Consider the following 12,854-nt stretch of genomic DNA (forward strand, 5'->3'; position numbering starts at 1 on the left):
AATGATTTCCGGCACAGATCAGATGATGTGTGCACTGGTATGTGTATCTACATACATGCATGCATGTCTGTGCATAAATCTCACTATTAACCCCGCAGCACGCCACCAAACCTTTTAAGATGAATTAAAGATACATTCAATAACTCTGACAAGATAAGCGGTAGCTTGATTGTATTTATGGTAATTATCTTTTATCAGCATATTGTTTCCAGTGAGGCTGAAGTCATGGCCCATCGATTTGGCCGCTCTTCATTTGCAAACCCTGGCCAGTTGTGATGTGAACAGATATAATTAACCTCTCAGTGCCCGTGATGCAGCTCCCAGAGGCCTCGCAGCACCCTAATTGGTCTCTTGCATCTGCTGTTAATGGGAGAACCGAGGGGAAAGCCCCAGCTCTGCCTGTGAGTGTGTTTCCCCCCCTTTGCATGCATTCAGCCTGTCTGTAACAGATGGGCCGGGAAAAGAGAAGAGAGAGAATCCCATTAGAAATTCCATTAAAAATAGATTCTTCAAGAAGACAGGTGCAGAGATGAGAGGAAAGACGATGGACAGTGTCACTCTGTTTGCTTTTCTTTCTATTGACGAACCAGTTTTGCTGATAAATGGCAATTTGTTTTAATTCTATTGCAGCTACAATTCAGCTTGATTTCAGAGATGTTTCATCATAAACATCAACGATGAATGTCTCATTTTGCTCTAAGAAGTTAATAAAACTTTTTTTTAGACTCACGTTAGTGACTGTACACAAAATTCATCAGTGATAAAGGCAGAAATCCATGACAGAAGAGAACAAAGCTTCCCATCTCTGCACTGGATGTAAAGATCATCAGCAGACCACAACGTAAGACCTGCTACGTTATAAGTTAGGAGAACATAGTTAGAATATATCTATTGAATAAATCTTAAATCTGGCATCTTCAGTACATGTTTTGATTTTAGTCTGGACATCTGCCACTGACAGATTGACAAACTGTAAGCTATGAGAAGAATTTAAATGATGCTGGGACTGTGGACCTCTCAAACTTTCCAGAACTATTTCAACTTATCACAGTTAAAGTAGAGAAGCTGCAAGGACTACTTCTTATCCTGTTCTCTAATCTATTCAGAAACTTTACTCAAACCTCTACAAAAACCTTTAACAGCCACTGAATTGCACATTTGTCTTATCAGATGTGGGAAGCATTTAATTTGCTAACAGATTACAGCAGAATATTATACAAGAATACATCGTGCTCATGTTGGCTTGAATTGACACCTGTCCAAAGTAATTGTCCTCAATGACCCCAGCAAGAAAAGAAAATGTAATAATGTGGCTTTGTCAGGCTCATTGCTCACTCAAGCTAAACATAGCTAGATGTGACAGGCTCAGGTTGATGTCAAAAATGTGTTTATGAAAAAGGACACATAAAGCAGCAGCCAGAAAGAGAGAACTCAGAATAGTGAGTCATTATAAAGTTGAATGAATTGCACATGCAGACATACAGCAGTGTGTGTTGGAGGGTAATCAATTATAGAAAGTCTCATCACATACTAATATCCATTTGTAATATTTCTCTTCCATTTTGTTGTGTAATCATCTACTTGTGCTGCCAACAGTGCCGCTGTATGTTCTGTCCGCTCCAGATGGCAGATATATGATTGGCTGATGTTCAGTTTGGTGATAGTCTCTGTCACACACACACACACACACACACACACACACACACACACACACACACACACACACACACACACACACACACACACACACACACACACACACACACACACACACACACACACACACACACATTGTCGCAGTGTCTCTGTATGTGGTTGAGATCGTTTTCACACCATGGAAATCTGGTTTCCCATAACAACACTGTTACTGGAGGGAGCAAAACCAGTGCACACATAAACACACACACACACACACACACACACACACACACACACACACACACACACACACACACACACACACACACACACACACACACACACACACACACACACACACACACACACACACACACACACACACACTGGATGGAACAAGTATCCCGCCTCCTGTTCCTTCCTGGTTGTTTGTTGCTGGGGGACAAAGCCCTGTTTTATGTGGGGAAAGGTTGAGACTGAGAAAGAGGCTTGTGTGTCTGAGCCTGGAGCTGCAGCCAAGCATGACTTAGTGCTTCTGTGGTCTGTTTCGTCCCCTAAAGTCACAGCAATAAAAGGATCTTTCTTTAGCTGTTTATCACTTTTCTGCTGATTCAAATTGAGGCAGCGGTGTTATATAAAGTTTAGTATGTCGTTGTCCTTAAATTGTGCTTTGCCGTAACATCCAGCTGTTCATATTATTCACAAGATAGTCTCGCATAGTCAGACCTATCAGCACCATGCTGTACCATCTCTGGAGGTGGCCTGGCTGCATACATATACCATTTTGTTATTTGGTAAAAACTGTCTGGCTTGTTTGTATTTCTTTAAACCAATCACAATCATCTTAGAGGGCGCTAAGCTCAGGGTGCAGCAATGATATTCTTGCAAAATAGGGAGGAGGGGGGGACACACAGCACATGTACACGAGGGGGCCGAGCCCTGGCATCGAAATGTCTAAATCCCTGCAAAAGACTGAAAAGAATCCAGTAGACCTGCCTCACTCCATGTTACAAATCTTCGTCAAAACTTGCCATTTTCAGCGTGTAGCAAATGTTAGCAGGCCAACATGCAACAGTAAGCTGGTTTTAGCGTTTTCCTCATAGAGCTTCAAAGACCGCCTAACATGTGCTGTAATTATCTTGCTCTTGCAGTTGTGTAAAAAGTCCATATAAATGTAACGTCTGCACGATGCAGATCACTACAATGAGGCGTTCAGGCTGCCGCTACGTCTTTGCATATTGATGCCCCAAATATCCCACACTCTGCAAGCTCCATATCCTTCCAAACAGCCCACCACGAAGAGTTAATCTCTAAATGGGTGAACAACATAGACGAGAGCAAGAGAAACAGGGAAAAAAATATCGTCGAAAGATAATAAAAACATTTAACTGCCATCCCCTCTTTAAGTATAATCCTTCAGCCTCACTTTTTCCTTCCTACGTCTATTTATTTCCAGTCTTGTTTTAAGAATCCATCCTACAACAGTTTTACGAGAGAGGAGGGCAGACAAATGGGGAGAGGGAAGTGAAAGAGGTTAGAGACAGAAAAAGAGAGAGAATACAAATCCAGCCTGCTGCTAAGCTCAACCCCCCTGAGTTTAAGGATCACTATTGAGCAAGATCTGCTCCACATATCCACCATAATCCCTCTGCCACACCATAAACACTTCCTCTCTGACAGAGGAGTGTGTGTGTGTGTGTGTGTGTGTGTGTGTGTGTGTGTGTGTGTGTGTGTGTGTGTGTGTGTGTGTGTGTGTGTGTGTGTCTGTGTGTTTTGTAAAGCATGGTGTTGGTGGATACACAGTATGTGTTACAGTTAAGAAGGAATTATTCTGACTCAATGAGCCGTGTCTTTGTACTTTCTTTTTTTTTTAACCATTATCTTTTGTCTTTTTGATTTTCCTATCCCGTGTTTTTACTTCGCTCTTCATTTCTATTTGTGTCCGAAAGGCTTTTGGGACCATACCAGCGGGCAATCTTAAATTTCAGGCTAAAAGTTTTAATATTAAGACAGCGTTCTAAACAAAAACAATCTTTATCCAGGCGAGCATTTGACCACTATTTCAGAATTAATCTCAACTAATAGCATCAGCGCTGCATACAGGGCTGATAATGCTGCTGGATACAGGAATTGTTGTAAATCACTCAAATAATGACATTTAACTGCATTACAGCTGCTAGCGTTGACAACAGGGTCTGTAGTCCATGTTAAATTAACCACTGGTAGTAAAGGCTGATGTTGTTTGTTGACGCGATAAGGTCACAAGATAAGGGAGTGACTGATACCGTAAAACCCAATCAGGAAGTCAACGTCATAATTTTTTCTCCGTTTTCGCTTTCAAATTTATCCCATTTGACCTGAGTTTGACCCCAGGAAGGATTTAGCTGATGGGAGGACGGAAAGGTTTAACATGTCCATACAAGGAGAGTAGGATCTCTCTTGGGGGTCGTTTGGCCTCTCTTTATCTGACTCTTTGACCCAGATACACTCTTTGTGACACCTCCACGCTCACACAGCTCCACCTTTCTCTCTTTTCAGGCTCTGTCAGGCTTTTTGTGTTTTTTCAGTCCTGCTCTTATGACTTGAAAAGATGCCTTGTTTCTCTCCCTTTTACTTTCTCTGTTTTCTCCTCTTTAATTCCCCCTCAGGTGGTGTTTGAGGGCTTCCCTTTCTCTGATCCACCTCTAGCTATTTATATCTCCTAAGCCTCAGTCAAGCAGGAACAACCACAGGCAGCTTGTAAACCCAAACGTGTGTCTCCCTAATCTGACCAGTTGATTAACTAAACCACCCCTGTCAGGGATGATGACACTTTAAGTAACTCTTTTTTTAAGTAACTCCATTTGTCTCTTTTGTCTTTTTTTCCTCTCCAATCTGTAATTCAATTGATTTTACAATTTGCTGACATGCACCTGGTGGATGATTTCAGCCGTACCCAAGCAGACACATTTTTTAATGCTGCAATTTCAAGCTTCACATTTTTCTTGTCATATCTTCATAACACACAAACCAAAAACACATTCATATTGCTATTTTTTCCATTTTTAGCCTTGCTAAAAAACATTGCTTTATGGATGGTATTGTTGGTCTGTCGCTCAGCCACTCGGTTCCAGTCTTTTCCTCTTGGGACCAAACTGAACTATGTTTACAACTATTGGACAGATTGCCAGAAAATGTTGTGCAAACATTCGGTAGCCCTTTCAATTTTCCTCGTGTCATCATGAGGTCAAAATTGAATTTGTCCAGTATTCTAATTTGGCCGAATACCCCAAAACCGAAAACATTCCCATTATCTTCAGCTGTACTGCCTATTTAGAAAATTACGCAAATGCTAGCAAGTTAATTTGCTGCAATAATATGGAAGTCATGCTAAGATTGCACCTGCTTAACACCAGAATATTAACATGCTGACATTGGAATTTAGATCACTGTGATTAAGTGTAACCTCACAGAGCTGCTAGCACGGCTAGAGACCTTCATTTACTCTAATTCAACTCAGTCTGCATCTTTTCCCTCTGTATTGTCTCTGTTAAATCACGGCCTCCCATAATTCCTCCACTTGATTATGATTAGGTTCAGACTTCCATTAGTGAGGCCAGCTGCAGACTGAAGTCGGGTTATTTAATAAGTGTGACTCGGTCTTTGGAGAAAATGGCTTTTCTGAAGCCGCAATCTTCAGCGGCTGAACCGGCACTATGGCAGCGCACCGCCTGGCTGTGTGCATTCAGGTTAGGAAATTAAAACTAAATGGCAAGTTGCTGCGGCAAGTATATACAGTAGGTGTAGCCGACTGGGTGGATACCAGCGCTGCCTTTCTGTCTAAAAAACAGGAAAAGTTGTCAAAATGTTGTGACAGCCAGTTTCCTGCAGCTTTTTGGTTCTTTGGTCTGCTACATTTCTGCAAACACTCGTTGTGGCTTTTCAAAACCTCCCATTGTGGCGCCGCTTAACCTGGCAGCTGAACTTTCCATCAAGTCAGTGTAAGTGTGTTGTTTGGATTCTCTGCACCGCTGAGTGAAAACAAAACAGACATCAATCACCCTTTTTGTCTGTGGATTATTGCTGAAGTGTGCACTGCAGCACATGGTGAGACAGCTGATATCATGACATTTCCGCAAAGAGAATAACCTTAAAAGCCATTGGTTTTTTTTTTAGTGTGTGTCTACATGTGTGTATATTCATATTCTCATATTTTACACTTTGAGGAGTGAGTCAGCTGAAAAGGACAGACAGCTCAGATCTGCACAGGGAGATGCCGCAGAATATATTTTATACATGAAGTCCCTGTGCATTGCTCAGAGTGTGAGACTGCTCCCTCCATGTTGATCAGATGTATTTTCCCAGGACTATTTTAGCCTTTGTGCTCCTTTGGCATATTGATCCTTGTAGCTGATGAGAGTGCACGCTCCGGTGTTCATTACTGCTGGCGGTGAGGTCAGTAAATGACTCAGAAATGAGGTGGAGATGTAAGCAGAGGCAGGTTTGGTTATTTCAGAGCAGGAAAAATGAACTGAAGGGAGTGTCTGTTTTCTATTTGCCCTTCATTGTGTCTCTGTGGCTGAAGTGATAGACAAGCACTTAGGCAGGCAGGTGGTCCGGCCAGAATGACATCGCCTTGCAGAGTAACGAAATAGGGAGCAGCATGTCCAGACGCATTAGGCTGAGCAGGTAGAGAGCCTCAGAGATCCGTCTCAGATTTGTGACCCGGCTACATATTGACCACATAATGAAACAGGGGCAGAAGAAAAAAGACAAGAGAGAAGCTGAGGAAGACTGACACAAATGAAGTAATTTAAGCTGTCGGCTGACAGGTGTGAATACCACACAGGAGATCGGTGGGGTGCAATGATCAGATTTGTGGGGATGAAGGAGGGACACTGGTGTCCACGGCTCCATGTGGTGATGGATTTGTTGTCAAATGAAGACTGACATCTTACTGACACTGACTCTCTGGGCAAGGAAGCATGAGACCTGCACCCCAGAGAGGGCTGTCACATCAAGAGCAGATGTAGCCGTGCTGTGGTCTCATCAGTGTCACGCTATCAACGCACACGTTCGCTCGTGCGAAAACACAAAACTTCACTGACCTTTTCCGATTCTGAATATGGCTGCAAAGAAATTATCGGGCGTTAACTGGCCTGAGATGTTTTGAGCAGGGACCCGGGTGACAGATGGAGGTTGTTAGCGCACAGCCGGGGAATCACGGCCGCGACAGCCAGTCATTGTACTCCGACGACTGATGGTATCACCCTGTCATTGTGTCAGTGTTAGGAGCAGACCCACAACAGACGCTCAACAGATAATAGAAGCTTTATGTCTGGATATTCACTCTGTGTCACACAGTCGCATGTGAATATGTACAAAGACTGCTTGAAAGGCATCTCAGGTGAGCAGAAAGTTATTAAGATCCAATTTTATCAGTGCAAACGACTTTGTCAGTGTGTTTTGAGAGGGCGAAGTGAGATTGACTTTGTGTTCAATGAAACAAGAAAGCATTTTCTTTGAACTGAAATCTTTCAGTAAGTGAACGTATGAGTGTATAAAGTGAGGCAGACCTATTTCTGATTGTGTTTGTAAAGTTGCAACTGTAGGTGCAATGTAATAATGTGCGTCTGCAGTTTTCATCTGACACCATTACTCCAGATTAGGGGTCTCATGATGGGATTCTCACTTGGTGAGGAGGTGAGAATATTAGACAGTGCATACAAATATTACAGAGTGTGTTAGAGGTTTGGTATTATAAAAAGTCTGTCACACATGCTGAACCTTGAAGTGTGTGTGTGTGTGTGTGTGTGTGTGTGTGTGTGTGTGTGTGTGTGTGTGTGTGTGTGTGTGTGTGTGTGTGTGTGTGTGTGTGTGTGTGTGTGTGTGTGTGTGTGTGTGTGTGTGTGTGAGAGTGAACTGTAATTAGTTGATTCAGCCACTCTGTATGTATTCAAATTTCAATTTTTTGCTACAAGCGTCATGTGTCCCGTCTGATTAATGCACCAGTTTACCATCCTGTCTGATCCAGGCTCTCTGGGACTGAAACAATTCATAAGGAGCTAACAGGCAGTGGATTTTGCTCACTAATGTAATTTTCCCACTCGAAAACAAATCTGTGAAATTGCTTTTCCGGCATGTTTTGCCAATTAAATTACAATGGCTTCACTGGACCTTATAAGATTATAGTTCTTATGGATACTTGTGATGTATAAAGAATATAACAAAGCGCATGTGGCAGTCTTACAATCACACATGCATGTATGGCATTATGTCAATAAGCTAATTTATTACACGTCAAGGGATAAATGCCAGTGTTACATTTTTACAGCAAATGAGTTTGACTCAAGAAGTAGTTGAAAAAATTAGTTGATTGTTTGTTTAACAGTTAAAAGTGTGTTTTACTCAGTCCTTTACTGTATGTTGATTATTAATTATACATGACTAGCAATTGAAAAATGCATTTTCTGTCTGTTTTGATAACCATATTTGCGAGGCAATTGCATCTATAGTATTTTATTAATAACATCGGTTCTCCTGCTGTGTGTCAGGACAGCAGTTATTAAACGTACTGAATGATTTATTTTTTTCTTAATCCGACAGAATCTATTCATCTGCAAGCAATTTTTTTCGGAGTGGCTCCGGTCATGAATCCTCTGGGGCTCCTCACACAACTTTGTGTCTGAAATCAAACACACATCAGCACGTTTGAGACATTGTTGTACTTGATTGTTTGAGAACGTTATTTACAGAGGTCAAGAGCTTTTTCAGATTTCCATAACTTTGCCATGCAGTCGGGGTCTAACGCAGATTCTCAGCAGAAACACGGTCTCCCTAATCACCAGACGCTTGCTCTCTAATGCATAATGCATCAGACTGTTATTACAAGTCTGCTGGGAAAACACAGCAGTGATTCCCATTAATATTTCATCAAACCGCTGTGACATCAAAGTCTTAATGGAGGAGACCCTGCACACGTGTGTTAACATTAATGAAGTGGACCCCGATGGCCGGTGCAAGGGTGTCAGGTGGATTGGTGATAATAATGTGTTAAGTTAGTTTAAGATGAAAGAACAGACAGACATTAAAAACAGGCTCATGAATAAAGCTTTTTACAGAAAAGTAGTCAGCTCTTTGAATCGTAGGCTTCACAGACGAAGAGTCTGAATGTAGAAAAGGAGAAAAGGGAGTCTGAAAGGAGTTTACTGCTTGTATCCCATCCCATTTTTTTTATTATTTAGTTTCCAACTGCATAAATTGTAAAGGTACAAATACAGATGATAGCAGAACACTGCAAACTTGGACACGTGTCTTTGTGGGGAATAATAATACACTTGAAATGCTATATATTACACATGTACCAATTTTTGGCAATGATATTAGGACCCTGAATGAGCAGCTTGGTATCAATCTGATCATCTAACCATCTGGTTTTATATGTCGTAAAACGTCTCACTCTGTGACTGAGTGTTGACTCATTCTTTTGGAAATGATTATCTACCATGGTGCCGTGGTGTGCAGCACATAGTGACTCATATTTGACGTTATGTGAAAAGCCACTTTATAACTACCTCATTAGCTTGCTGACATTTTCCATGTTTCTGACCTGAGCTCCCTCCTGTTTCCTCAGATGACAGCGCGTCAGCCGCCAGCAGTATGGAGGTGACCGACCGCATCGCCTCCCTGGAGCAGAGGGTCCAGATGCAGGAGGATGAGATTCAGCTGCTCAAGTCCGCTTTAGCCGACGTGGTGCGCCGACTCAACCTGTCTGAGGAGCAGCAGGCCATGGGGTCACGCAGAGGACCCACCAAAGGTAACACACAGTTATCAAGCAACAGGGTGAAAAGGTCTTCTGGTATAACAGCTCTTTGCTTTCGACAATGCAACACACGCTGGCTTACGCACGTTTTTGGTGAAATCCTGTCCCTCCTTGTCCTTTCTGATTTCTCTTTGCTTGTCATGTCTTCTTCAAATCCCGTTCGTTTCCCTCCTCTGACTGCTTGTCGACCTCTTCCCCCTCGTGTTCTCCCTTCTCTTGGACTGTGTTGTGCTGTTAAACGTGTTTGTACGTCAATGTGCACAGAACCTGCTCTGATGAGAAAATCTCCCTCAGCAGACAGCAATGTTGGGAAGCCAGGTAGGCTGACTGTGGAGTCTGTCTGCACTAACCAGGCCTGGTGTGTACATGTGCACATGTCAGTCACTGCCTGCCCTGCTACGATCTTCATGTACTGAATAGTATTTCACTAGGAAATGCACAGTTACTTTTAGTACTGCACACTGTACCTCGCACTGTGATCTGAGTTTGAAGACGTGTAAAGAAAGATCTGATGTTAAACAGGGGGAATTTGTGTCTTCACAAACACAGTTTTTATGGGGGTTGTGTTTGTTTAGTGCTTGGCTTCCTGTTACTGCCTGTTTACAGTATTTGTGCAAAGCTAAACTAGCCAGCTGCAGCTGGTAGCTTCACTCTGAACCGGCAAATGTGAGACTGTCAGGATTTTCTCATAAATAAAAACAAAACAAAACAGCATACTAGGAAAGCATTAGAGGATTAGAGATGGATTATCATTGGGGTTTCCATTTTTGTTTAGTTTTTACTTTGTTACAGTACTGCATGTTGAGATGGTTTTGATCAAATCTGTTTCTCAAATAGTATATTCACCCTAGAGGTTAACAAATGAAATCATCTGCACTTCATATGTTTTATGTCCTTGGATGTGCATTTGAGCAATAGTGTAGAAAGAGATTATGATTCTGAGCTGCAGCCGGTTTGAGTCTCAGGAGCGACCGTGGATGGGTGGAGTTTCAGTTTGATTTGGGAACTGGAGGATGATTCAAGCCTAGAGCTGCTGTGTCTTATTGTTTTCCACTTTTAGCTGCAGGCAGACGGCAGCTTGCTTCCCTCTGCTGAAGCACAATGATCTGCTTCAGAAAGCTCAACACAGCCACACACACATGCATATGAACTGTCATGGACACACACCCAGAAACACACACGTTCATCTTCTTTAACATGCTAACAAAATTACAAACCTCTGTTTGGCCCTGCTGTTCAATTACTACATGAAAGATAACGGCGTGTGTGCATAGGCCTGAGTATGCATGCGAGTTTGTGTGTGTGTGCCTGAGTGAATGTGTGTCTTTCCTGGATGAAACAGCATCCATTAAATATTTATCACTGCAGATAAAGCAGCAGCTTGGATTTGTTATTCTGTGCTTGTCTGACTGGTATGTGTGTGTGTGTGTGTGTGTGTGTGTGTGTGTGTGTGTGTGTGTGTGTGTGTGTGTGTGTGTGTGTGTGTGTGTGTGTGTGTGTGTGTGTGTGTGTGTGTGTGTGTGTGTGTGTGTGTGCACTTTTTGTGACGTCAGTCCATCTCCCTGAACAATCGTAAAACTATCGGCAAAGTAAGAAAAAAGAATTGTTACTGTAATTTGTTTATTGTGATGTCATATGCTGTCTCTGATTTATGATATGATATCATACCTTATGATATAACTGCAATTATTACACATCTTTAAACCCTCACAAAAGAGCATGACAGCATGTGAACATGGTGAAACGTTTGAAGCTGTACAAAGTACAGTAACTCACAGAAATACGAACACTTATAGCTCAGTTTTGTATTTGTTTTTATCAATATGATCTGAACATGGACTGAACATACCGATATGTTCGGAAATGCACATTTATCTCAGCGGAAGGAGACAAAATAATTTTTTAGAAGGAATAACTGAAGTTGATTGTTTGATTTGATGACATTTGTCTAAAATAAATTGCAGTTATTAGGTGACAGTATGGTGTCACAGTGGTTCACACTGTTGCCTCACAGCAAAAAAAAAGTTGGATCCTCGGCCGGAGCCTCGTGTGTGGTGTTTGCATGTTCTCCGTGTGCCTGCGTGGGTTTGCTCCGGGTCCTCCAGCTTCTTCCCACCGTCCAAAGTCATGCATGTTCGGTTAATTGGTGATTTTACAATTGCCCGTAGGAATGTGAATGTCTGTTTCTGTACTGTCCCTGTGATGGACTGGCGACCTGTCCAGCCTTCGCCCAAATTCACATCAATAAAATGTAAACATTTCCAAACCTGCACATCACAAACCTGACAGTTGAAATATATTTGCTCCTAATATGGATAACAATAATGACATAAACAGGGACTGCCTTCCATAAACCTCTCCACTACTCCTGTCCACAATACCCTCTGTCCTCGTTTCATAATTATCAAGATTACAATATGTAATGCAGTCTGTCTCACTGTCTGATTACTTCAAAGACACCACAGCAGTTGACCACGATACAAGTCCTGAATCAAGCAGTTTTTTCTGAACATGTCTTGCTGTTGTCCTTTTTCTTCCAGCCAGGCCAATGATTGCCACCCTGCCGTTACGGCCCACAGTAAACAACGGGTCCATCCTACCAAAGAAAGGCAGCGGCACTCTGCCCTCCCCATCTGGATCTGGATCCAGGAAGGACTCCAGCACACCAGCCAACAAGAGGTGAGGAAACTAAACGTACCCTTTTGCAAATTGAATTCCTGTTAAATTCTGCGTTTACTCAGGTCTGGTGTCTTCTTGTCTATTGTCTTTTTTGTGCTGCATTATATTAAATTTAAGGAAGTTTCTAATATGTCCAGGGAACATTTGACTTTTTACAGAGAAGATGGACTTGAAGGGGTGGACTGCCAAATTCAGCAGATTTTTGTGGTGTTGATTTACTGCACCATCAGGCCTTATTAATACCAATGGTATAGTTTCATGTCGGCCACTTATTCAGGTTGTGAAACCTTTTATTTAATCTTTGTCTCTCCAGACATTTTATTTGTGTCTAGACATTTCTTTTCTTTACTCCTGTCTGTCTGTGCCACGTCGGATCAATTCAGCCATAAATTGTCACATTTCTGGCATTTTATCAACCGAAGCCGTTGACATTTAACAGGGTGGCAGAGAAGCAGCATCGTCATCACTGTCTTGGATTCTCTGTTGTGTGTGTGAATAGGTCTGTGTGTGCGTTTATACATGCATGTAGAGGTTATCAATCTTGCCTGCCAGAGGAACAATTGCCTTTTCCGATCTCTGGATGACATTACCATAATCAGATGAAGCTCGGCAGACAGCGGGAACCTGCGCCAATCTGCACAGATGTTAACTCCCCTGTGGTGTTTTTTTTCTTTATTTTTCCACGTGTGGTTGAAATGTTTGGAAAAATTTTAAAAGTTTTGCATCCACTACACAT

The 12,854-nt window shown here is 42.2% G+C and overlaps 1 protein-coding gene across 7 annotated transcripts in view; it reads left to right on the forward strand.

The window, feature by feature from the left end:
- eml1 (EMAP like 1) overlaps positions 1–12,854 on the forward strand; it is a 36,505-nt gene that overhangs the window by 7,814 nt on the left and 15,837 nt on the right. For 2 of the 7 annotated variants that reach the window (XM_069718142.1, XM_069718144.1), the window contains exons 1-3: positions 6,942–7,024; positions 9,251–9,433; positions 11,980–12,118. In XM_069718142.1, the coding sequence (XP_069574243.1) occupies positions 6,952–7,024; positions 9,251–9,433; positions 11,980–12,118 (395 nt within the window). In that variant the 5' untranslated portion in view covers positions 6,942–6,951. Of the gene's footprint in view, positions 1–6,940; positions 7,025–9,250; positions 9,434–9,703; positions 9,758–11,979; positions 12,119–12,854 lie in introns of those variants that run through there. The other 5 variants (XM_069718143.1, XM_069718146.1, XM_069718141.1 and 2 more) reach the window with 4 other exon arrangements.

The sequence above is a fragment of the Brachyistius frenatus genome, unplaced genomic scaffold (genome assembly GCF_029030835.1).
Source record: "Brachyistius frenatus isolate BFR_SWC_R1_liver_20210118 unplaced genomic scaffold, ASM2903083v1 Contig_187, whole genome shotgun sequence".
Taxonomy (NCBI): Eukaryota; Metazoa; Chordata; class Actinopteri; family Embiotocidae; genus Brachyistius; species Brachyistius frenatus.